Source organism: Scyliorhinus torazame, chromosome 12, assembly GCF_047496885.1.
Source record: "Scyliorhinus torazame isolate Kashiwa2021f chromosome 12, sScyTor2.1, whole genome shotgun sequence".
Lineage (NCBI taxonomy): Eukaryota > Metazoa > Chordata > Chondrichthyes > Carcharhiniformes > Scyliorhinidae > Scyliorhinus > Scyliorhinus torazame.
This window is the reverse complement of record NC_092718.1, coordinates 37,215,769-37,241,797: the sequence shown is the minus strand read 5'-3', so window position 1 is coordinate 37,241,797 and position 26,029 is coordinate 37,215,769. Positions and strand designations below refer to the sequence as shown.

The 26,029-nt window shown below is 48.4% G+C and overlaps 1 protein-coding gene across 6 annotated transcripts in view; it reads right to left on the bottom strand.

Moving 5' to 3' along the window:
- The window catches only part of cops2 (COP9 signalosome subunit 2), a 62,903-nt gene that overhangs the window by 22,274 nt on the left and 14,600 nt on the right, over nucleotides 1-26,029 (bottom strand). Inside the window, exons 5-11 of one of the 6 annotated variants that reach the window (XM_072470686.1) lie at nucleotides 22,612-22,701; nucleotides 21,371-21,460; nucleotides 21,169-21,246; nucleotides 20,499-20,546; nucleotides 15,222-15,396; nucleotides 6,963-7,141; nucleotides 6,827-6,879 (exon numbers count right to left, since the gene is read on the bottom strand). In XM_072470686.1, the coding sequence (XP_072326787.1) occupies nucleotides 6,827-6,879; nucleotides 6,963-7,141; nucleotides 15,222-15,396; nucleotides 20,499-20,546; nucleotides 21,169-21,246; nucleotides 21,371-21,460; nucleotides 22,612-22,701 (713 nt within the window). The remainder of the gene's footprint in view (nucleotides 1-6,826; nucleotides 6,880-6,962; nucleotides 7,142-15,221; nucleotides 15,397-20,498; nucleotides 20,547-21,168; nucleotides 21,247-21,370; nucleotides 21,461-22,611; nucleotides 22,702-26,029) is intronic. The other 5 variants (XM_072470687.1, XM_072470688.1, XM_072470689.1 and 2 more) reach the window with 5 other exon arrangements.

The following is a 26,029-nucleotide window of genomic DNA, read 5'->3' as shown; positions in this document are numbered from 1 at the left end:
GGGAAAGGGAAGGGGGGGGAAGGGAAGGGGGGAGGGGGGAAGGGAAGGGGGGGGGAAGGGAAGGGGGGGGAAGGAAGGGGGGGGGAAGGGAGAGGGGGGGAAGGGAAGGGGGGGGAAGGGAAGGGGGGGGGGAAGGGAAGGGGGGAAGGGAGAGGGGGGGAAGGGAAGAGGGGGGGAAGGGAAGGGGGGGGAAGGGAAGAAGGGGGGAAGGGAGGGGGGAAGGGAGAGGGGGGGAGGAGGGAAGGGGAGGGGGAAGGGGGGGAAGGGAGGGGGGGAGAGAGGGGGAAGGGAGAGGGGGGGGAAGAGAGGGGGGAAGGGAGAGGGGGGGAGGAAGGGGAAGAGGGGGGGGAAGGGAGAGGGGGGGAGGGAGAGGGGGAAGGGAGAGGGGGGGAAGGGAGAGAGGGGGGGAGGGAAGAGGGGGGGAGAGGGAGAGGGGGGGGAGAGGAAGGGGGGAGAGGGAGGGGAGGGAGAGAGGGAGGGGGGAGAGGGAGAGGAGGGGGGAGGGAGAGAGGGGGGGAAGGGAAGGGGGGGAGAGGGAGGAGAGGGGGGGGGAGGGAGAGAGGGGGGGAAGGGAAGAGGGGGGGAGAGGGAGAGGGGAGGGAGAAGAGGGGAGGGGGGAGAGAGGGAGGGGGGGAGAGAAGGGAGGGGAGGGAGAAGAGGGAGGGGGGGGAGAGAGGGAAGGAGGGGGGAGAAGAGGAAGAGGGGGGAGAGGGAGAGGGGGGGAGAGGAGAGGGGGGAGGAGAGAGGGGGGAGAGAGGGAGGGGGAGGGAGAGAGGGAAGGGGGGGAGGGAGAGAGGGGGGGAGAGGGAGAGAGGGGGGGAGAGGGAGAGAGGGGGGGAGGAGAGGAGAGGGGGGGAGAGAGGGAGAGGGGGGGAGAGGGAGAGAGGGGGGGAGGGAGAGAGGGGGGGAGGGAGAGAGGGGGGGGAGGGAGAGAGGGGGGGAGGGAGAGAGGGGGGGAGGGAGAGAGGGGGGGGAGGGAGAGAGGGGGGGAGGGAGAGAGGGGGGAGGAGAGAGGGGGAGGGAGAGGGAGAGAGGGGGGAGGGAGAGAGGGGGGGAGGGAGAGAGGGGGGAGGAGAGAGGGGGAGGGGAGAGAGGGGGAGGGAGAGAGGGGGGAGGGAGAGAGGGGGGGAGGGAGAGAGGGGGGGAGGGAGAGAGGGGGGGAGGAGAGAGGGGGAGGGAGAGAGGGGGAGGGAGAGAGGGGAGGGAGAGAGGGGGGGAGGGAGAGAGGGGGGGAGGGAGAGAGAGGGGGGGAGGGAGAGAGGGGGGGAGGGAGAGAGGGGGGGAGGGAGAGAGGGGGGAGGGAGAGAGGGGGGAGGGAGAGAGGGGGAGGGAGAGAGGGGGGAGGAGAGAGGGGGGAGGGAGGAGAGGGGGGGAGGGAGAGAGGGGGGAGGGAGAGAGGGGGAGGGAGAGAGGGGGGGAGGGAGAGAGGGGGGGAGGGAGAGAGGGGGGAGAGGGGGGGAGGGAGAGAGGGGGGGAGGGAGAGGGGGGAGGAGAGAGGGGGGAGGGAGAGAGGGGGAGGGAGAGAGGGGGGAGGGAGAGAGGGGGGAGGGAGAGAGGGGAGGGAGAGAGAGGGGGGAGGGAGAGAGGGGGGAGGGAGAGAGAGGGGGAGGAGAGAGGGGGGGAGGGAGAGGAGGGGGAGGGAGGGGAGAGAGGGGGGGAGGGAGAGAGGGGAGAGAGGGGGGAGGGAGAGAGGGGGGGAGGGAGAGAGGGGGGAGGGAGAGAGGGGGGGAGGGAGAGAGGGGGGAGGGAGAGAGGGGGGAGGGAGAGAGGGGGGGAGGGAGAGAGGGGGGAGGGAGAGAGGGGGGGAGGAGAGAGGGGGGGGAGGGAGAGAGGGGGGGAGGGAGAGAGGGGGGGAGGGAGAGAGGGGGGAGGGAGAGAGGGGGGGAGGGAGAGAGGGGGGAGGGAGAGAGGGGGGAGGGAGAGAGGGGGGGGAGGGAGAGAGGGGGGGAGGAGAAGGGGAGGGAGGGAGGAGGGGGGAGGGAGAGGGGGGAAGGGAGAGGGGGGGGAAGGGAGAGAGGGGGGAGGGAGGAGGAGGGGAGGGAGAGAGGGGGGGAGGGAGAGAGGGGGGGAGGGAGAGAGGGGGGGAGGGAGAGAGGGGGGGAGGGAGAGAGGGGGGGAGGGAGAGGGGGGAGGGAGAGAGGGGGGAAGGAGAGAGGGGGGGAGGGAGAGAGGGGGGAGGGAGAGAGGGGGAAGGGAGAGAGGGGGGAGGGAGAGAGGGGGGAGGGAGAGAGGGGGGAGGGAGAGGGGGGGAGAGAGGGGGGAGGGAGAGGGGGGGAGGGAGAAGGAGGGGGGAGGAGAGGGAGGAGGGGAAGGGAAGGGGGTGGGAGGGGGGGGGAGGGAAGGGGGGAGGGAGGAGGGGGGAGGGAGGGGGGGAGGGAGAGCGGGGGAGGGGAAGGGGGGGAAGGAGGGGGGGGAGGAGGGGGAGGGAGGGAGGGTGGGGGGGAGGGAGAGGAGGGGGGGGAGAGGGGGGAGGGAGGGGGGGGGAGGGAGGGGGGGGGAGGGAAGGGGGGGGGAGGAAGGGGGGGAGGGAGGGGGGGAGGGAAGGGGGGGGAGGAGGGGGGGTAGGGAGGGGGAGGAGAGGGGGGGGGGAGGGAGGGGGGAAGGAGAGGGGGGGGGAAGGGAGGGGGGGAAGGGAAGGGGGGGGGAGGCAGGGGGAGAAGGAGCGGGGGAGAGGGAAGGAGGGGGGAGGGAAGAGGGGGGGAGGAGGGAAGGGGTGGGGGGAAGGAAGGGGGGGAAGGGAAGGGGGGAAGGGAAGGGAAGGGGAAGGGGGGAAGGGAAGGGGGAAGGGAAGGGGGGGGAAGGAAGGGGGGGGGGAAGAGGGAAGGGGGGGGAAGGAAGGGGGAGGAGGGGGGAAGGGAAGGGGGGGAGGGAAGGGGGGGAGGAAGGGGGGGGGAAGGGAAGGGGGGGAAGGGAAGGGGGGGGAAGGGAGGGGGGGAAGGGAAGGGGGGGGGGAAGGGAAGGGGGGGGGGAAGGGAAGGGGGGGGGAAGGGAAGGGGGGGGGAAGGGAAGGGGGGGGGGAAGGGAAGGGGGGGAAGGGAAGGGGGGGGAAGAGGGGGGGAAGGGAAGAGGGGGGGGAAGGGAAGGGGGGGGGGAAGGGAAGGGGGGGGGAAGGAGGGGGGGGAAGGGAAGGGGGGGGAAGGGAAGGGGGGGAGGGAAGGGGGAAGGGGGGGGGAAGGGAAGGGGGGGGAAGGGAAGGGGGGGGAAGGGAAGGGGGGGGGAAGGGAAGGGGGGGGGAAGGAAGGGGGGGAAGGAAGGGGGGGGAGGGAAGGGGAAGAGGGGGAAGGGAAGGGGGGGGAAGGGAAGGGGGAAGGAGGGGAAGGGGGAAGGGAGGGGGGGAGGATGGAGGGGGGAAGGGAAGGGGGGGGAAGGAGAGGGGGGGAAGGGAAGGGGGGGAGGAGGGGGAAGGGAAGGGGGGGTGAGGAAAGGAAGGGGGGGCAAGGGAGCGGGGGGAAAGGAGGGGGGGGAAGGAGAGGGGGGGGAAGGGAAGAGGGGGGGAAGGGAGGGGGGAGAAAGGGAGGGGGGGGAGAAAGGGGAGGGGGGGAGAAGGGAGGGGGGGGAGAAAGGGAGGGGGGGAGAAAGGGAGGGGGGGAGAAAGGGAGGGGGGGGAGGGAAGGGGAAGGGGGGGGAGAAAGGAAGGGGGGAGAAAGGGAAGGGGGGGGAGAAAGGGAAGGGGGGGAGAAGGGAAGGGGGGAGAGGAGGGGGGGAGAAAGGGAAGGGGGGGGAGAAAGGGAGGGGGGGGAGAAAGGGAAGGGGGGAGAAGGAAGGGGGGGAGAAAGGAAGGGGGGGGAAGGAAGGGGGGGAAGGGAAGGGGGGGAAGGGAAGGGGGGGGAGAGAGGGGGAAAGGGAAGAGGGGGTGAAGAGGAGGGGGAAAAGGGAAGAGGGGGGGAGAAAGGGGAAGGGGGGGGGAAAGGGAAGAGGGGGGGGAAGGGAAGAGGGGGGAGAAAGGGAGGGGGGGGAGAAAGGGGAGGGGGGGAGAAAGGGGAGGGGGGGGAGAAAGGGGAGGGGGGGGAGAAAGGGGAGGGGGGGGAGAAAGGGGGAGGGGGGGGAGAAGGGAAGGGGGGGGAGAAAGGGAAGGGGGGGGAGAAAGGGAAGGGGGGGGGAGAAAGGAAGGGGGGGGAGAAAGGGAAGGGGGGGGAGAAAGGGAAGGGGGGGAGAAAGGGAAGGGGGGGGAGAGAAAGGGAAGGGGGGGAGAAAGGGAAGGGGGGGGAGAAAGGGAAGGGGGGGGAGAAAGGGAAGGGGGGGGAGAAAGGGAAGGGGGGGGAGAAAGGGGAAGAGGGGGGGAGAAAGGGAAGAGGGGGGGAGAAAGGGAAGAGGGGGGGAGAAAGGGAAGAGGGGGGGAGAAAGGAAGAGGGGGGGAGAAAGGGAAGAGGGGGGGAGAAAGGGAAGAGGGGGGGAGAAAGGGAAGAGGGGGGAGAAAGGGAAGGGGGGGGAAGGGAAGAGGGGGGGGAGGGAAGAGGGGGGGGGGAGGGAAGAGGGGGGGGGGGAGGGAAGAGGGGGGGGGAGGGAAGAGGGGGGGGGAGAGGGAAGAGGGGGGGGGGAGGGAAGAGGGGGGGGGGAGGGAAGAGGGGGGGGAGGGAAGAGGGGGGGGAGGGAAGAGGGGGGGGGGAAGGGAAGAGGGGGGGGGGGAAGGGAAGAGGGGGGGGGGGAAGGGAAGAGGGGGGGGGAAGGGAAGAGGGGGGGGGGAAGGGAAGAGGGGGGGGGGAGGGAAGAGGGGGGGGGAGGAAGAGGGGGGGGGAGGGAAGAGGGGGGGGGAGGGAAGAGGGGGGGGGGGAGGGAAGAGGGGGGGGGAGGGAAGAGGGGGGGGGAGGGAAGAGGGGGGGGGAGGAAGAGGGGGGGGGAAGGGAAGAGGGGGGGGGAAGGGAAGAGGGGGGGGGAAGGGAAGAGGGGGGGGGGAAGGGAAGAGGGGGGGGGGAAGGGAAGAGGGGGGGGGGAAGGGAAGAGGGGGGGGGGGAAGGGAAGAGGGGGGGGAAGGGAAGAGGGGGGGGGAAGGGAAGAGGGGGGGAGGAAGAGAGGGGGGGGAGGGAAGAGGGGGGGGGAGGGAAGAGGGGGGGGGGGAGGAAGAGGGGGGGGGGAGGGGAAGAGGGGGGGGGGAGGGAAGAGGGGGGGGGGGGGAGGGAAGAGGGGGGGGGGAAGGGAAGAGGGGGGGGGGAAGGAAGAGGGGGGGGGGAAGGGAAGAGGGGGGGGGGAAGGGAAGAGGGGGGGGAAGGAAGAGGGGGGGGAAGGGAAGAGGGGGGGGAAGGGAAGAGGGGGGGAAGGGAAGAGGGGGGGGAAGGAAGAGGGGGGGGAAAGGGAAGAGGGGGGGGGAAGGGAAGAGGGGGGGAAAGGGAAGAGGGGGGGAAAGGGAAGAGGGGGGGGAAGGGAAGAGGGGGGGAAGGGAAGAGGGGGGGGGGAAGGGAAGAGGGGGGGGGGGAAGAGGGGGGGGGGAAGGGAAGAGGGGGGGAAGGAAGAGGGGGGGAAGGGAAGAGGGGGGGAAAGGGAAGAGGGGGGGGAAAGGGAAGAGGGGGGAAAGGGAAGGGGGGGAAAGGGAAGGGGGGGGGAAAGGGAAGGGGGGGGGAAGGGAAGAGGGGGGGGAAGGGAAGAGGGGGGGGGAAGGGAAGAGGGGGGGGGAAGGGAAGAGGGGGGGGGGAAGGGAAGAGGGGGGGGAAGGGAAGAGGGGGGGGGAAGGGAAGAGGGGGGGGGAAGGGAAGAGGGGGGGGGGGAGGGAAGAGGGGGGGAAGGGAAGAGGGGGGGGGAGAGAAAGAGAACCAGAGGAACCCACGGGGGGGTGGGGGAAGGAGAGAGACACCAGAGCACCGGAGGAAAACCCACGCAGACACGGGGGTGGGGGAGGGGAAGAAGGGGGGGGGGGAAGGAAGAAGGGGGGGGGAAGGGAAGAAGGGGGGGGGGAAGGAAGAAGGGGGGGGAAGGAAGAAGGGGGGGGGAAGAAGGGGGGGGGGGAAGAAGGGGGGGGGGAAGAAGGGGGGGGGGAAGAAGGGGGGGGGGAAGAAGGGGGGGGGGGAAGAGGAGGGGGGGAAAGAGGGGGGTGGGGGGAGAAGGGAAGGCGTGGGGGGAGAAGGGAAGGCGTGGGGGGAGAAGGGAAGGCGTGGGGGGAGAAGGGAAGGCGTGGGGGGAGAAGGGAAGGCGTGGGGGGAGAAGGGAAGGCGTGGGGGGAGAAGGGAAGGCGTGGGGGGAGAAGGGAAGGCGTGGGGGAGAAGGGAAGGCGTGGGGGGAGAAGGGAAGGGGTGGGGGGAGAAGGGAAGGGGGAGAGAACCAGAGCACCCAGAGGAAACCCACTGGGGGGGGGGGGGGGGGGGGGGGGGGGGGAAGGGGAGGAGAGAGACACCAGAGCACCCGGAGGAAACCCATGCAGACACGGGGGGGTGGGGGGTGGGGGGGGGTCAAAATATCGAGCCGAAGGAGGCACAGGCTCAAACCACTAAAAGTCAATGAGAGAATATCAGGGCATTTAACTTTTGGATATGGCAGTGGAGGCAAATGTCCTGCACTCAATTAAGAAACAAATGATTACTATGTTTGGGAGAAGAAAGGTCTTACTAAAAAGAGCTTAGATCAGTCAAATCGCTTTCCTTAAATGGATCTATCTTAGATGGTTCTTCAAGCTCGATATGTTTTGCGTAACTGCAGCAATTTTATTTTCACCCAACTCTTCCAATGATTCAGCAATTGCAGACTTGGACAGCAATACTTTCCTCCAACAAAAAGTACACACCCTAAACTGCAAATCAGGTCTCAGCTTTAAAATTATTTAATTTTGTTAGGTTTATAATTTACACGAAGCAACAGGAAAAAGTTATGTTTTCACGGTCTTCTACACAGAGTGACTTACCTTACTAAATTTGTCATTGCAAGAATCTCTGGATCGTTCTTGTATGGTTTGGCCTAAACAAAATAGAACTAGTAAGAATTGTCATAAAATGCTGGAAGAGAACTGAAGAAAATTTTAATTTAATTTCCGAACTTACCTCCTGAGAGTCAAAAGGGTTAATTCCCGACTTCATCAACATGTTAGCCAATACCAAATATTTCAGGCAGGTGGTACGTCTAGGGCTTCCTGATTCGTCATAATTTTTGAATGCCTCAAAAAAATCAGTATGTGCCTTTTCAAACTCTCCTTCTCTTAAGTGCATCTTCCCTCCACATTCTGCAACAAATTAGAGAAAGCTTTAATGCCAAAAGATGGTAATTTTAATTGCACATTCTGGAGCTGGATTTAAATCCAGACCCTCAGGTAAAGTTCAGTATGTAACTGAAGGGCCCACCAAACCCCTATTGATCAATTTATTTAGATTTACCAAAATTATAAAATCCATGTAAATTCATAGCTTTAAAAGAGACTAATATCTGGTTGGCAGTTTGTCCTCAGGATCTGAATGTTTGATTTTCAGTTTATCACTCCAGTCAATGCCGCTGTTGCCATCTACTGGAGGTTGTGCTCTGTTGCCCTGACAATGACTGTACACATGCTTTCATTACAAATCCCAACAATTCAAAGCAAACAATCAGACACTGGAAAATCTGCAATGTTCTGCTTAAGACATAACTTACTGCCAGTACTGAAGCATAATAAGTTTCCAGTAAGGGACAGAATTAACCCTGGTCATTCTCGCATCCCAAATCCTGCTGGTATTGAGTGCATTGGTGGAATCTCTTCATTATATGCATGAAAAGTTCCAGACGAGCGACCACACGGAAGCGATGACTGTTAGGAAAACTAATATTTATTTAACCTACTAGATACAACTCCCACTGCCCGAAGGGTCTTCCGCTCCCCGGCCTACATTGGACTGGGGTATTTGTGTCCCATGGAACTGTTCCAGTTTCACACGCACCACCTTGGACCCTAAACACCTCCTTCCAGTACTCCCCTAGCTTTGGACAGTATCAAAACATATGAACGTGATTAGCGGGCCCCCCCCCATAAAAAACTCACACACATCCTCTACTCCTTCAAAAAAATCGGCTCATCCTCACCCTCATGAGGTGCACTCTATATACCACCTTCAGCTGTATCAGCACCAACCTCGCACATGAGGTGGAGGCATTCACTGTTAAGTAATGGGCTAAGAGACATTGCAATTAGTTGTCTCATTTATGTTAAGTATCCATTAATTGACACTGATATGCAAAGGGGCTTCAGGTGGCCTCTTGTCAGGTGATGCATAGTTAGAGTTTTGTGCAAAGGCGGTTGGAATTAAATAAATGTGTGTTTGTGAAAAAGGGACAGAACTTTAGACTCTTCATATCACAGCAACGAAAACGTCTAACAATTGGCAGCAGAGGATGGTTGCTGTGTAAATGTGAAGGGTTGAAAGATACAACTTTTCCAGATCAAACCAAGGAGTGAGTGAGAAAAGAAAAAAAAAAGGGATATATGGCTGAACTGAGGATAAAGATGGCTGTATATGACTATCCTCCCTTATTTTCTGAAAGGGAATCGTATGACCAATGGAGAAGTGCAGTAGTTATGTGGACTAAGGTAACTGCCTTGGGAAAGAGAAAACAAGGTATGGCATTGGCTCTTTCTTTACCATATGGCAGTAAAATCCGAAACGAAGTGCTTTTTGAGCTGGAATTGGAAGAGTTAGACTCAGAAGACGGTCTGGAGACTTTATTACATTATATGGATAAGATATATGAGAAAGATGACTTGTTAAGTGCGTATGAAGCATAGTCGGATCTTGATAAGTTCCGGAAAATGGAGGATATCTCCATGGAAGACTATATAATGGAATTTGGCAGACTATATAAAAGGCTGCAGAAACACAATCTAGAATTTCCACAGTCTGTGTTGACCTTTAAATTACTTGACTGTGCTAGAGTGAGCAACATGGATAGGCTCCTGGTTTTGACAGTTCAGTTTACTGATAAGGATACCTTATTCGAACAGATGACAAAAGCTTTACAAAAGTTTCTGGGGAAACATTCGATTCCGATGGCTCTGATGACTCAAATAGGTCAGCCTGCAATAAGGCAGAATATGGAAGATACACTACTAACAGGATGGCGAAATCGTATGGCTATGAACAGGGCTCAAGACAATAGAAGGAGACCGAGAAAAGGAAATTATGAAGACAGAAACCCAGTTAGAACCTACAATAGGAAGATGAACCCCAGAAATGCACGGGGCATGATAAATCGATGTGACTCTCAATACCATTATGCTTTCAACTGTCCAACTCGTTATGATAGAGTGTTTGAAGCTACACATGACACGGAAGAGTCAGAAGAGGAAAAAGATCGTGACCAGAAAGAATGCATTGTCCTATTGACAAGCAGTTTTTTTTTGTTGCCGGTAATGAGGGTGTTGGTTGCAGAATCCTTCAACTGTGCTGTATTGGACAGTGGCTGCACATCTACTGTGTGTGGAATTGACTGGTTAAAATGTTACCTGGACTCTTTGAATGCCGAAAATCGTAACAAGGTTAAGGAACTTGAAAGTTCCACAAGTTTCAGGTTTGGGGATGATAATGCTCAGAAGTCGCTGAAAAGAGTGGTGATCCCTTGCAATATTACCGGAGTGAATCATTTCATCAGCACGGATGTTGTATCAAGTGAGATAAGTTTGCTTCTGAGCAGACCGTCGATGAAGAAGGCATGAAACTGGATATGGAACAGGATACGGCAACAGTTTTTGGAAAGACTGTGAACTTACAATTTACAGTTGGGACACTATTGTATTCCATTATTGACAAATAATATTTCAAGTAGAGTGGTTAAGGATGTGTTAATGGCAGTTGAAAATGGGACTTTAGCTGATAAAAAGCTTGTGGTATTAAAACTGCATAGGCAATTTGCACATCCGTCTCCTCGGAGGCTGAAAATTTATTAAAGGATGCAGGGGTAAGGGATGACTACTATACTAAACTGATAGAACAGGCTGGTGACCGCTGTGAAGTTTGTAGGAAGTACAGAAGGATACCAGCACGACTGATAGTAACTCTACCTTTGGCCAGGGATTTTAACAACATTGTGGCCATGGACCTTAAGATCTGGGATAAAGCAAATAATATATTTATTTTGCATTTTGTAGATTTAGCAACCAGATTTAGTCAATCAACGATTGTACGAAGTAAAGAAGAGAGTAATTCTGGATCAAATCGTGGATAAATGGATAGGGACAGGAATGGGTCCACCGGCAAAATTCCTTACGGACAATGGGGGAGAATTTGCTAATAATGAGTTTAGGGATATGTGTGAAAACATGAATATCAGAGTTAGGAATACGGCTGCAGAAAGCCCATTTAGTAATGGTGCCTGTGAAAGAAATCATGCTGTCATCGATGATATGCTTCGAAAAATTTTGGCAGATTGACCAAATTGCAGGCTAAATTCAGCTTTAGCATGGGCAGTACATGCAAATAATTCATTGCAGATGGTTGGGGGCTATAGTCCTTATCAATTAGTGTTTGGTAGAAATCCTAAAAGTCCGTCCATTTTGGATGACCAGCCTCCAGCTTGGGAGGGGACTACAATTAGCTCTGGTTTTGCTGAACATTTAAATGCATTACATAGCAGTAGAAAAGCTTTTTTGGAAGCAGAAGTCTCTGAAAGAATTCGCAGAGCTTTAAGACATAACGTACGGCCATCAGATGCCGTTTTTCAGCAAGGAGGCATGGTATACTATAAGAGAGACAGTTCTAATGAATGGAAAGGCTCAGGGAAGATCATAGGCATAGATGGCAAAACAATTATTTTGCAACATGGTAATCAAACTGTTAGGGTACATTCATCAAGGATAATGGGTACAGATTACAAATTTTCAAATTTAGACAGAGCAGACAGACATGACTAGGAACCAGAGTCATCTGGTACGCATGTGTTACAGAACTATGAGGACCAATTAACTGATATAGACAGGGTTTCTGTGGAGGAACACAACACTTCTGATGAATTAGAACAGGCCATTTTTCAAAAGGGCAACTGCCAAAAGTTGGTACACAAGTGACATACTTGCCTGAAGGGTCTAGTCAATGGAAGGATGCAACTGTTAGTAGTAGAGCAGGGAAGGCCACTGGAAAGTATAAACATTGGTTGAATGTACAGCATTCAGGGGAAGGAGTCAAGGCAATGGATTGGGAAAACGAAGTTCAAAAATGGAGGGCACAGAAACGCAGTGCCAGTTCAGATAGTACATCAGATAGTGAACAGGTTTGCAGGAAAAGGTCGAGAACTATTGAAAGGACATCCCACAGCAGAAGGGAAAGATCAAGCAGGAGCAGTACAGGACGACATACCAGGCGGGAGAGGGGGCGTAGTTTATCAAGATCTCGGAACACGAGTAAGACTACGAATACTAATAGGAGTAGAAGCCCACATGCACGTGAGATTTTGGTGGCTTCAAATAAATTAGATGAAAAAGTTATCAAAGAAGCCAAACAGCAAGAATTGCATAGTTGGAGTGAATTTGGGGTATACACGGAAGCACCGGATAGGGGACAAAGAGCTCTACCCCACAGATGGATTTGCACGGAAAAGGTTCTTCCGGATGGAACTTATAAGGCAAAGGCCAGGCTTGTGGTAAGGGGATTTGAAGAAAACTTAGAAAATCAGGATTTAAGGGTAGATTCACCTACAGCAGGAAAGGTTATTTTAAAGATCTTCTTGGCTCTATTAGCCACAAAGGCATGGGAATGCAAATCTATAGATATAAAAGCTGCCTTTTTGCAGGGGCATCAGCTCCAGAGAGACATTTTTCTCCGTCCTCCTAAAGAAGCAGATAACACAGAAGGGGTACTCTGGAAGTTGAACAAATGTGTATATGGATTAAATGATGCATCTAGAGTCTGGTATTTTTCGGTAAGGTCAGTTTTGTTAAAGTTAGGCTGTTGCCAGTTGAAAGCAGATCCTGCAATGTTTTACTGGCACTATCAAGGAAATCTTTCTGGCATTTTTATGATGCTATTGTAATCTCTGGTTTGAGGAAAGAATTCAGGGTTGGAAGTCAGGCTTCCGGTGCATTTAAATATATTGGACTGGAAATTGGACAGACTAAGTTAGGGACAACTTTACGTCAGCAATCTTATTTGGAAAGCATCAGCCCAATAGCAATTAGTCGTGGCCGAGTTTCACAAAAAGACGCAATGGTTTCAAAGATAGAAAAAGAGCAAATGCGAAGTTTAATTGCGCAACTGAACTGGTTAGGTAGACCGACTAGACCGGACATGAGTTTTGATGTCTTAGAGTGGAGTACAAAAATGAATGATCCCAAAGTGGAAGACATAATAAGAGCAAATAAAGTGTTGGCCAAACTAAAAATGCAGGGGTGTGTTTTGAAGTTCCCGGTTTTAGGTGACCGTAAGCACTTGAAACTCATAGTTTATAGTGATGCGTCCTACACAAATTTATGTGATGGGGTTTCAAGCGCAGGAGGTTTTATAATTTTCCTTTTGGGGAACAATGGTAAATGTTGCCCACTTGTGTGGGAAACAAAGAAAATAAGGAGTGGTGTAAAAAGCACTTTGGCTGCTGCGACGTTAAACCTTGTAGAGGCGGTGGATGTGGCCTTTTATACAAGTCAGATATTGACAGTAATTTTGGGATTAGGGGATTTGGGTAATATACCTATTGACTGTCACATTGACAATCAATCTCTGTGGGAAAATGTGCACTCTACAAAAAGTGTCAATGAAAAGAGGTTACGGATAGACATCGCAAGTTTGAAGCAGATGTTGGACAGAGGGGAAATATCAAAAATTAAATGGGTCGACAGGAGCTATCAACTGTTAGACTGTTTTACGAAAAGAGGGGCGAATTCACAGAAACCTTTGGATATCGTTAATGAAGGGTGCTTGTTTCTGTGACTGTTTTTTTTTCTTTCTCGTCCAAAAAAAAGATGTTTTTGAGTTTTGAAATTTTGTTTTCACCTAATTATTTTTTTTCTTCAAGGAAGGGGAGACTGTTAAGTAATGAGTTAAGAGACACTGCAATTAAAACGTCTAACATTCACTCTCCTGAGCACCTCATACCAGACTCCCTCCTCTATAACCTCTCCCAGCTCTTCCTCCCACTTTGCTTTGATCCCTTCCAGTGGTGCCTTATCCTCTTCCAAAATAGCTCCGTACACCGCTGACACTGCCCCCTTCTCCAGTCCCCTTGTCGTCAGCACCTCCTCCAGCAATGTGGAGGCCGGTTCCTCTGGGAAGCTCTGTATCTCCTTCCTGGCAAAATCCCGAACCTGCATATACCTAAACACTTCTCCCTGCTCCAGCCCATACTTTGCTTCTAGCTCCCTCAATTCTGCAAACCGACCCCGAAGAAACAAATCTTTTAGTGTCTTAATCCCACTCTCTTCCCATTTCCAAAAACTTCCATCCCACCTCCCTGGCTCAAATCTGTGGTTCCCCCGAATCGGCATTTCCCTTGACCCTACCCCCAACCCGAAGTGTTGGCGAAACTGCCTCCAGATTTTCAATGAAGCTATTATTACCGGACTCCGAGTATTTCCCCAGAGCTATCGGGAGCGGCGCTGTTGCTAGTGCCTTCAGCCCCGACCCCCTGCACAAACTCTCCTCCATTCTGACCCACTGAGAATCAACCTCTGACCCAGCTACGCACCTTCTCCACATTCACCGCCCAGTCATAGTACAACAGGTTCAGGAGACCCAAACCCCCTGCCTGCCTTCCCCTCTGTAGCAGCACCTTTCTCACTCTGGCCACCTTCCCTCCCCATATGAATGAGGTAGTCCTTCCCTCAATATCCCTGAAAAAAGACTTTGGCAGGAAAATCGGTAGGCATTGAAAAATAAACAGAAATTGCGGCAACACATTCATTTTAACCGCCTATACCCGACCTGCCAGTGACAGAGGAAGGCCACCCCACCTTGCCAGATCGGCTTTCACTCTCCCCACCAAACTAGTGATGTTGTACCTGCGAAGCCTCCCCCACTCCCGGACAACCTGCACCCCCAGATACCTAAAATGAGTCCCTGCCCTACGGAAAAGCAGCCCCCCCCACCCCCGGCCGAGACACCACAAAATACTCACTCTTGTCTAGGTTCAGCTTGTACCCCGAGAAAGACCCAAATACCGGCAGTAGCTCCAATATTCCTATCGACGCACTCGGCTCCGACACATACAGCAGCAAGTCGTCGGCATACAAGGACACCCTATGCTTTACCCCCCCACCTGCACTATTCCTTTCCATACTCCCAAACTTCTCAATGCGATGGCCAACGGCTCAATTGCAAGTGCAAACAGCAGGGGGGACATAGGACATCCCTGTCTCGTCCCACGGTGGAGAGAAAAGTATCTCAAACAGATATTATTTGTGCGGACACTCGCCTTCGGCTCCTTATATAATAGCTTTACCCAGTTCACAAATCTTGGTCCAATCCCAAACAGCTCCAGCACTGCCATCAGGTACCCCCATTCTACCCGATCAAACGCCTTCTCGGTGTCCAATGCCACAACTACCTCGGTTTCCTTCCCTTCCGCCGGTGCCATAACGATGTTCAAAACCCTCCTAATGTTCAAAAACAGCTGCCTCCCTTTCACGAACCCCGTCTGATCCTCCCCTATCACCTTCGGGAGGCACTCCTCCAGCCTACCAGCCAGTACCTTCGCCAACATTGAGTCCACATTCAGAAGTGATATGGGCCAATACGACCCACACTCCGTCGGATCCTTATCTTTTTTTAGCAACAGTGAAATCGATGCCTGCCCCAAGGTTTGCGGCAGCTTTTTTGTAATCTATACAAACTTTTGAAAGCAGCCATCTCATTCTGCAGCAAGGACAAACAAACAATCTTTTAACAAAAACTCAATTCATTCATCCACATTATTTGGAAATCTGAAAAAGATTTGAATTTTAAATGACCCCAGGCATCTGCTTATCTACAGAAATTAAACTTGGTGCCTTTAAAAATGATGGGCAAACTCATTCGCCTTGGCAACAGTAGAATACAGGCACCTTAAATGGCACAAGGCTCCAGTCATTACAAAATAAGGTATGACGAGTTTGCTTGTGGAATATGACAGGTCTTCTTGTGTATTAAATCTGTTTAAAAATGGAAATCTTTGCAAGATCTGGCATTGTTACGTTTGGTGAATTAATGCTTTACCAATATCTCTTGTATGTACGTCTTGTACAACATTTCACCAAAGGACAAAAGAAACACAAAAGTCTTGTGCAAATATCCAGGAAATCAGAGATTTACAACATGGACTTGGTACTCAAACAAAAAATGATTTAATTCCAACAAATTTGTTATTTCAATTCTCACCTCTGATGACTCCCATGATAAGTGGATGAGGGATGGCAGATTTGATGTGTAAAGACTGTTCATATAGTGCTTTTAATTTCTTGTTGTTCTTTTGTGCAGTATACATCTGGATCTCCAGAGCATAAATTTCTAATAGTTGTGTTCCTTTCTTCAAATCATCTTCACCATCATCAGTCTATAAAGTAAGAAAAACAATCTTGGAAAATACAAAGGACTTCATTGAATCAATCAAACACAAGAAATTAACCGATTATATAAAATAGAATGACAATGTTACAATAGAAGGGGCTTTGCGACTAATGGGCCTGAATTGGCAATCAGTTGGATTGCGACTTTGTTCCTCGTCTCTTGCCTGGATATCCAGCCACTCTTTTTTCTCACAACCTCCTGACTCAGGCCGGGTGAGAACTGTGTACCACAGCACCCTACGGAGGCTTTCTGGAGGGTTGGCGAACTGGAGCGAAGGAAGCCACACCCCTTTTTAATGACACTGATTGTCATAAAGCAGGTAGGTTTAAAGGTCCAATTGCTTTCAGAAGCCAGGGAGAAGGAAGTTTCTACAGTTGGGAAGGTAGGAAATCAGGTGGTCGTGAGGGTCAGGTGGTCAGAGGGGGTGGGGGAGCGGTTCAGGTCGTCCGGAGAGGGATGGGGAGAGAGAGATAGAGAGAAGAAAGAGTGCGGGTTCAGTACTGTAATTACCCAGGAGTTAGAAGTGGTTTTGATTTGTCAAACATTTCTTAGGTAACTAATCTGGTAAGACAGTCGGAACCATCTGAAGTTTGCAATTTAAATGTACTTTTGAATGGTTTCGATTGCAGGGAAAATGCCCCACAGAAATATGAACTTCTCAGGAAATTTCCAGGCAATGCTAAGCTCCAGAAAGCAAGTCTCGACTTCTTCAACTTCATTTTGTGTTCTACAATCACTTCTCCTCCCACTCCACAGTGCCACCTGTGTCCCTTTTATACACACGTCAGTCCAACAATAAGTGTGATCTATTAACAATTAAAGCTCCAATTCTAACTTAAGCACTGGGGAACATCCTAACATGAAATCCTTACCTGGGGTCTTCCCAGTGCATTATGACCCCCTGGAACCCGCACGTTATAAGCCATGTGTATCATGTCCATTATTATTTATTAATTACTAGAAGATCTCCTCCAGCATTGCTCTCTAAAATGTTGCTTTATAGAAGAATTCTACTGCACTACTAAATGGAATGCATGTATTATAATACCGGCGCCTGTTCGGGTACACAGAGGGAGAATTCAGAATGTCCAAATTACCTAGGAGCACATCTTTCGGGACTTGTGGGAGGAAACCAGAGCACCCGGAGGAAACCCACGCAGACACAGGGAGAATGTGCAGAGTCCACACAGACAGTGACCCAAGCCGGGAATCGAACCTGGGACCCTGAAGTTGTGAAGCAACTGTGCTACCCACTGTGCTCCCATATGTATAAAATGGATTATGGCTTAGAAGGGTAAAATATGCAACAATGATAAAAAAAGGATAATGTTGAAGAGAACAAGGGGGCTGTTGAGGCTGGTTCATAAAGTATGTTCAAGGCTGAGATCGACAGATTTTTAATCATTAAGGAAATCAAGAGTTATGGGGATAAGGTGGGAAAGTGGAGTTGGGGATTATCATATCAGTCATGATCTCATGGAATGTCAGAGCAGACTAATGAATGGGTCACTGCTCCTATGTTGTATGGTCTTGTGGCATTTGTATTTTGGTTCATTCGAGGGGAAAAATGAATATTTATTAAAATAAAATTAATTAATGAATACAGGTAGGTAGCATGTGTGCAGAATTATAGGGGCAGGGAGAGGAGTGTCTTGGTGTTAGTGTTGCTGGAAGGTAGATTAGAGAAATTGAGGAATGGAGAAGTGTTGGAATGTAGATCCGATGTTAAGAATGTGAGGTTTCATAAGCTGGTTATACTAATTTTTATTTTTAAATCCAATAAAAATGAGCATGTGACTTCCTGCTGGTTCTGCCTAGTGATAAGCCGATATGTCCTGGTTACCATGAAGACAGGGGGCCGAAGTCACATGCTACTGAAATCCATAGATTGAAAGAATGTGTGTGTCCTAGGGAGGGAGGGAGAGAGAGAGAGAGAGAGAGAGAGAGAGACAGAGACAGTAATTGCAGAGGTTAGCAGACGAAAAAAGGCAGTTTCTCTGTTAGCTACCAGACATAATGGAGACGAGAGGACATTATCTTGTCAAAAAGAGAGATCCTGTGGTAATGCAAGGACAATGGAAGATTCCTCCTTGTGTGGCCTGGGGCAGGAATCATTGGCATGAGCCCTGCTGCAGGAGGTTAGTTCAGGATTTCTTGGAGGACTGAGGGAAATGACCTCCAATCATGGCTCATCGAAACAGGGAGAAAACAAGCCCGTTTGAAGCTGGGAATAACTGTGGGCTGGCTTTTGTAAAGACTGCAATTCTGCCGTGAACATGCTTATAACATATAAATGTGGCGTGCAGTTTTCAAACGTGTTAAAACACCAGTAAGGGATTTTTTTTCCCTATAGGTTTAATGTATTAGTTGCATTAAGTAAGGTTATTTGATGTTGATTTTAAATTGTGAAAACTTGTTCTACGATTGGCCACTTCAAATTCTAAACCCTTTTAAAAAAAGTTTATGGTTTCTCCTGGGGTCCTTGGATGTGGATAATTTCCAGAAAATGAGCACAGGTTCATCAAGCCATATAAAAGGCATTCTGCGTTTATAAATTGGGCACGATTAGAGAAAAGATGTAATGATGCATTTGAACAGAGAACAGATAGGGCTATACGGTATACGACTATATGTATAGTTTTGGGCATCCCATTATAGAACGGCAATTAAATCCATAGAGACAATTTGGCAGAATGAGGTGTGGATTTCTAAAATTATCAGGAGAAACTGGGGCTATTTATACAGGAGCAGAGAAAGGTAAGATTTAATTGAAACTTTCATTAAATTAGGGTTTGGGTAAGTTAAAAACAGAGGTTATTTCCTCTGTGTAGGCAGTGCCTATTGAAGTCATCAATTTAAAACTGTCACAAAGAATGGTTGGAGGATTTTGCTTTTAAACATGGCAAACTATTGAAACATAATGAATTGACACAGTGACTTATTCAGGCATTAACTAATATATAATTTAAGACATAATTAGAAAAATATTTGAAGCAGAGGAAAATACAGAGATAATGGAGAGAGCAAAAGCAGTGGGATTAATTTTGGATTGTTCTAGGTGACTAGGTTATTTCTGCTCTGTACTTTTTTTAAAATTTAGAGTACACAATTTATTTCCCCAATTAAGGGGCAATTTAGTGTGACCAATCCACCTACCCTGCTCATCTTTGGGTTGTGAGGGTGGGACCCACGCCGATATGGGGAGAATGTACAAACTCCACACGAACAGTGACCCGGGGCCGGGATTTAACTGGGTCCTCAGCGTCGTGAGGCAGCAGTGCTAACCTCTGTGCCACCGTGCCGCCCCAAGATCCATTTAGTGGACATATATACCTTAAAGTTGAGCAAAGGAAGTGAGGAACTTATTGCAAAATAGTGCTATGAAAATTTAGTTTTTTAACAGAAGAACTCACACGGTCTGGCACTGGAGAGATTTAGTTAGATTGGTTGGCAGGTGGCCAATGGATTGGCCAAAGACCGCATTCTGCCCGGCAACAGTGATTAGATTTAGTCAAATGGAAGATTTTCAGAGGACCCAGGATGGAAACACAACTCTCTGGACACAGAGAGAAGATGCCGTGAGTTGCGCTCTCTCTCTCTTTCTCCAAAAAGGGTTTTTACAGTCTGCTTTCTGAATCTGCAGAGAAGTCCCGATATCCTGGTGAATCGACGGGCAGAGCGTGGCACAGTGGTTAGCATGGGGGCTGCGGCGTTGAGGACCTGGGTCACTGTCCATGTGGAATTTGCACATTCTCCCAGTGTCTGGGTGGGATATATATATATATATATATAGTGGGGGTGGGGGGTGGGGGGGGGGGGGGAGGAATTAGATAATAGTTGACCAGTTGTATTTGCTGCTTACTGAATTATAGTTGTTATTAATAAAAATTGTGTTTAAATTTACAAACCTGGTGACTGTAGTTCTTGGGCAGCCAAAAACCAAAGACTTTGGGTGTTTCTTAAGAAATAATTGTAAATTTCAATTGTGTTGCAACTCTGGGTCAGGTGGGGCTGGGATTGACCGCGCACTAGCCTAGGGTGCAATAGTAATTTGGTAGTACAGAACTGGAGTATTGCCGAAAAAATACATTTTGTCAAAGCTTTTCATCTTGCACTCATCAGTACAACTGCAAGAATACCAATGTCAGGGGAAACAACAACTTCATAGTATATGACAAGTGAGTGCTGATTCATTGGGAAGTAGATTTGGATCGGTAGAGACATTGTAATAGAGAATATACCAGTTAATATTGACTGACAGTTAACTGCAAAGCATTGGTTGAAAATTTAAATCAGGCAGCTTGACTCTGATTGGTCAAGGCATTGCCCTTAGGAATGAATACATACAAATACACCACCCTACGTGCCTTACTTTACAATTGTAAATTGGTCACCAGCGTAATTTTTAGCACACTGAGAATTAGTTAGCAAAGTTGTTCAATCACAGAATTACATCTAATGGTGGACACGGTTTTGAGTTTTGCAAGCATGGGCTCTGTGCCTTGCCTGTTGCTAACACTACGTTGACAACCATTTTAAGATAGTCACTCGGGTTCGCAGTTTACTGCATTTACGTATAAATTCATAAACATAGATTCAGACGTTTACAGCACAGGTGGTGATAATTTGGCACATAGTGTCCACGCCGGTCAATAAAGATCTGACTACACTAATCCCATTTCTTAGCGCTTGGACCATAGCCCTGGAGGTTATTACAGCACAAGTGAATAAGTGAATATTTCTTAAATGTTACAAGAGTTTCTGACAACCACTCCTTTAGGCAGTAGGTTCCAGATTCCCACCACCCTCTGGATGGAAAAGCTTCTCCTCAACTCCCCTTATTTCTACCTCTTGCCTGAAATCTATGCCTTCTGGTTATTGACCTAACTACTAATGGAAAAAGTGCCTTCCAGGTTCGATTTCCGGCTTGGGTCACTGTCTTTGCGGTGTCTGCACATTCTCCCCTTGTTTGTGTGGCTTTCCTCCGGATGCTGCGATTTCCTCCTACAGTCCAAAGATGTGCTTGTCAGGTGAATTGGACATTCTGAATTCTCCCTCTGTGCCAACCAATCAGCACTCTTTACATACAGTTATGAAGTTGTTGTTTCCCCCAACATTGGTATTCTTCCGATTGTCCTAATGAGTGCAAGATGAGAAGCTTAGACAAAATGTCTTCTTTCAGCAATACAAAAGCAAAACTAATAATTAGGTAGATCGATAATATTTGCAATTAATTTTGCCACCGGAATGATATCAATTGACAAGCATATTAATGATTTGCGCTTGATTTTTTAAAAAATGCAGGAATCTATGTATTAAAGAAAGTAAAGAGTTTAAAATAAGCAGCATTCAGTTCATAGGTGGTGAATTATATGTGACAAGCAGAAAGATAATACTAACAATTCTCTTCCTCCCTTCTAGTGAAACGAGGGAATCAAAGGAAGCCATGAACAAAAATTCTTATACTGTATACAGCTCAAAGTAGTACGTACATTTTTGCCTACATTGAATCGACAACCATGTGCAGATTTATACCCAAGTTTCTTAATTTTGCTAGTTCCAAGTATCGGATGCACTTACTACCAAGAGAAACCTTGGAGGGCAAGTCACCTGCAGTCAATGTTGTCCATCCTAATGATCAGTCATTAGTTAACATTCCCGCAAATGTACCAGGTCTAAATGCTATTGTTATGAAAATCTTGACTTAATCCTGATCTTTACTGTTCTCTGCATTTTTTCCCAAGTGAAATCAGACTACCTGACAGGACTGGTGGAGTTGGCGTAATATTTTCTGTAGTTTCCCAAACTCTTCTCTTTCCAAATACAGTTTTCCAAGCTGGAAACAAATAACATCATATTCAATTGGATATCACAAACAACTGCCTGGCCCAGCTTATTAAACCGATTAGTGTTCAAAGTAATAGACAGAATTTCAACTGTTACAGAAAGAGCGTAGTTACCTTTGTATTTGTCTTAAACCATAATCGATCATTCTTTGCATCTTTTAAAGCTTCAAGCGTAGTTTCATAAAACTCTTGCAACAAATCCATCTGAAAAAGAAATGTTCAAATAGAGTTGCATTCCCCCCAATAAGTGGAATGTTTATTATTTTTTAAGCATGGAGCATGATCCAAATTTGAAGTGGAAGAGATCCGATTTGAATCACAAGCTGAAATGCCAATATTTGTAGCTGTAAGCATGGACCAAATCACAGAAGCAGAATGATTACAGCACAGAATGGGGCAGTTCAGCCCATTGCATCGACATTGGGTCTGTAAAACTGATTGTAAGAGTAAAGTGAGAAAAAGCCATTTCTTCATCAAACCCATTCAATCTGTAGCACTGGTGCTACAGCTAAATCTCATTTTTGCTATGATCAGATTCCGTCATTCATAAAACCATAATAATCTATCACCATCTTGCCCAAGATGTAACTTTTCACGAATTAATAGCCTTCAGTGATGGGCCTATTTGTTGTTATTCTTGAATTTAAAAAAAAAATTCTTATTCTTAAAGACAGTTCATTGTGCACATAAGAATTTCCTCTCCTTTGGAAAGAGTACTCAAATTAATTTAATTGTTCCATTTTTAAAAATTTCTTTACTTGGGCTTTGAAAAATAATGTTTAGGAGTAGGAAAATGGGTATGTCTGAATATGGCCACATTTTGAGGGGAGCCAATGTTTATCTAACACCATGAGAAAACGATGGGTCATACTCGAGGCAGAAAACAACCGTTGTTACATTTATTTAATCTGCTCCCATCAATAAATATTACTCATGGAACTTATTGTTGTTTAATTTACAGATAGGCCAATCAGACAATAATTGTCACTTTCTGATGGCAGGAAAGTATGAGAACTTCCTTGAACTCCTCCCCACCCCCCTCATCATATCTATAATCTTAACATAATAGGCCCAAGTGTCTTGAATCACTTAGGAGGCTTAAATGGCCACACAAATATTGGGAATTATGAATGATTTCCAGAATTTTGAAACTGTGAAAAGTTGTTTTTTCCACATTTTCCAGGTATCTGCACCTATACACATTAGGATGTCAGCAAATGAATAATTGAAGATTAATAGTGGCTCTGATTTACTTAACCCCTCCACCACCAGCAAGAAAAAGCAAACAGCAAGCACTGAAGTTAGATTCTGGTCCATATCTTTGTCTCCTGACATTATGCAAATCTTTTTCTGACCTTTGATTCAGCTTCCCCGCCAAAGCAAGCTTTCAGGTCCGTTTCTGCGATTCCCCCGCTGCTACCCTGCCTCTTCATCGACTTCTGCTGCTTGACCAAGGTAGATGTAACAGGTTCCGGAGAGGGCAGGTAAGGGAGAAAAAAAAGGGAAGGGGAAGGAGGAGATAGAAATAAAAATGTGAAAAGGACAGAAAGATGTTAAAATGGGAAGAAAAAGTAACGTGACAAAAAAAAGAGGAAAAAGTTAAAGAAAATAGGTTCAGAAAAGGAGGACATCACAAAAACCACAAGTTCAGAAATAAAAATGAAAAGTAAATAAAGCATAAAAAGTAGGCAAATTAAAATTGAAAGAGAAATAATAAGATTGGAAAAGTATATTCTAGTCTCCGAGAATGATTCCTGCATCTACACCCTCACTCCTATTCTTGTTTAGGAGAGAACACATATGAATGCTAGTGACTTGTGAAGAGAAATTGTCAACACTCTTATCACGACACGTTATCACACTTGGAGCTTTATGGTGGGAAAGTGTGGAATTGAATGGAATAGCTGTGAGCATTTATGCTTCCAAGGCCAGTGATGTCAAACAGTTACACAATACATAAAACATAAATGCAGGTTACAACCTCTGTATTCTAGCTCTACAATGAGCATCAAACAAAACCAGAGTAACGTTTCCTTGCCCTACATTATTGCGGCCTGCTAAACTGTTTATGAAGGAAAAGAGCTGACTAGAGGGAGAAATTCGGCAGTGAACAGAAGGTGTGACGAAGGACATGCTGAGGAACATTGTGGATAAGCCAAATAAAAAGTCCTCTTTTCAATTTATTTTGAGGCATCAAGAGTAAATTTTCAAATGGTAACACCCCAGTCCCACAGGTATCCAGTGGTATCTGGGAGCTCAAATACTGTCCACTACTATTGATAAGTAAATACATTTCAGAAAGAGGGAAGGGGTAAGGAGCTAGCTGAATGCATTAACACTTTTTATTTTTTCTATTACAGATCATTTGTACTGAGCTGTGATACATTTCATAATTTTGTAACTTAACTGATCTACTACTTGAGAAATACTATAATTTGATTTATTTACTTTGATCCGGCAACTATCACTACTTCCATACTTTCTGACTGTTTTGTTTTAAAATGTATAGGAGATCACCAAGAAACCTTTTGGAAAATGAGTGATCAGGCGCTCGTGCGCAGCTTTGGAGGCCTGTATTCTACCCATCTAGACTCCTCGAAGAGGACACTCTTCGAAGAACAGCAGGAGTTCTCCTGGAGTCCTGGCCAAATCTTCTTCTGCTATCAACATCTGTATGTCACTTCTGTTTGTGGGACCTTGCTTTGAGAATTCGGTGCCCGCATTTCTCTACAGAAGCGGTCATCACATTTCAAAAGTACTTGGTTGACTGCAAAGCACTGCGAAAATCGCTTCAATAAAACTTATTTGCTACATATATTGCACTCCTTTTGTGACATAGGATAGAAAAACTGGAATTGACCTCAAACTCAAGGGTCACTGACAAGACCCTGGAAATTACCTTCTTCATAGTACTTAGTTTTGTATTTAGACTTCCAAGTGAAAAGTATTATAGCAGAAAGGACAGTTTCATAAAGCACTAGAATTAAGTTTTAGAAGAGGGCAAAGATCACAGAAGAGTTGGCATCCCGCTGACAAGCTGAACTGCTTGATAATCCTAGATCCTCACTTTTACCACAAACATAGTGCAGCAGATTGAAACAAACATAATTGGACATATGAAGTTCACAAAATGGAAAGCATAGTAAAAGTAGCACAAACATGAACACTGCATCAGTACATCAGATATATTTTTGGTATTGGTACAATTTATCTAAGTTACCATTCTGTTTTAAAAGTGTGTGAATTTATATTCGTTGTTCTGAGACAATGGTGACTTATGTTGACATATAGTTCCCCAGGTGCCAATAGTCTTCCAGAACTTCACCCAAACTACTGACAGGCTATTCAACAGTGAAAAACATCACAGCTGACCCAGACTCGACATGCACATTTTCCAATACACATCATTGGATGGCAATCAGACTCTGAAAGCCCGGAAAAATACCTGAATTCACTCTTATTGTTATGAAAACTAGCTCAGTCCCTGTGGCAGTCTACCTATATTTAAACATTCTGGTTTTAGGTTAAATCCATTAATTACATCCAAGCAATTAATTATTGAGAAAGAGCAATTAAGCTTTTTGTCTTGCATTTGTCAGAACAGCTATACTAGGAGACCAATTCTAAAGGGAATAACAATTTATACTACATGAGAAGGGAGTGCTGATTCGTTGTAAGTAACCGTCGATTAGTGGAGGCGTTGCCATGAAAAATGTACTAGGTAACAATTAACTTCCGAGCTTTTGTTTAAATTCAAACCAGGCAGGTTGACTCAGATTGGCCAAGGCACTGCCATGTGGAAGTTTTTTAATCTCCCATGGTAATGCCTTGACTAATCAGTCGGCCTGCCTGGTTTGAATTTAAAAGGCTTGCAAGTTTACTGTTCCCTGGTGCATTCCCCATGGTAATGCCTCTACCGAGTTTACCTGCCAATCAGCATTCTCTTCTCATGGTAGTACAAATTGTTGTTCCCTTTGGAATTGATATTCTTCTGCATCTGTTCTGATGAGTGATAGATGAAAAGCTTCAACAGTATAATTCTCCAATAATTCTCCAAAAAACCCAGTATAATTATTGTAGTCAGCAAAAGTTTAATTCTAAAAACACAGCCACTTTTCATATTTGCACAGGATATACTTCATCGTCTCTCTATCCTGATGGTTGTAAATACTAAATATATGTTTAAATGCATAAATATATGTTATATTACATATATAGAGGCCGGCACTTGACACTTAGTACTGCTGCCTCACAGCGCCAGGAACCCATGTTCGATTCCAGCCTTGGGTGACTGTCTGTGTGGAATTTGCACTCCCCCAGTGTCTACATGGGTTTCATCTGGTTTCCTCCCACAATCCAAAAACGTGCAACTAAGACGGGGTTATAGGGATAGGGAGGGGGAAGTTGGCCTAGGTAAGTTGCTCTTTCAGAGGGTCGGTGCACTGTAGGGATTACATGGTTGAACAAAGTTCCACAGGGAGAAAATAAGTCAACTGATTTAGACATTTGCTCTTGGGACAGGTGCAAGTGTTATTTGCTGATTAAACTCATTTTCTGATTACAAACAATTTATTTTTGACTTGGAAAAAATGCATATTTGCTTGTATCAGATTTTGTTATAAATTACACCAGAAAAAGAAAAAAATCCCCAATATTTGTAATGCACGTGCCTGTTTGGTGGTGCAATGGATAAAATTCAAATTCTATGTGAAGTCTAATCTCATTAATGGACTATACAAGTTCATTCTATATCTTTGCAGTTGACCGGGCTTG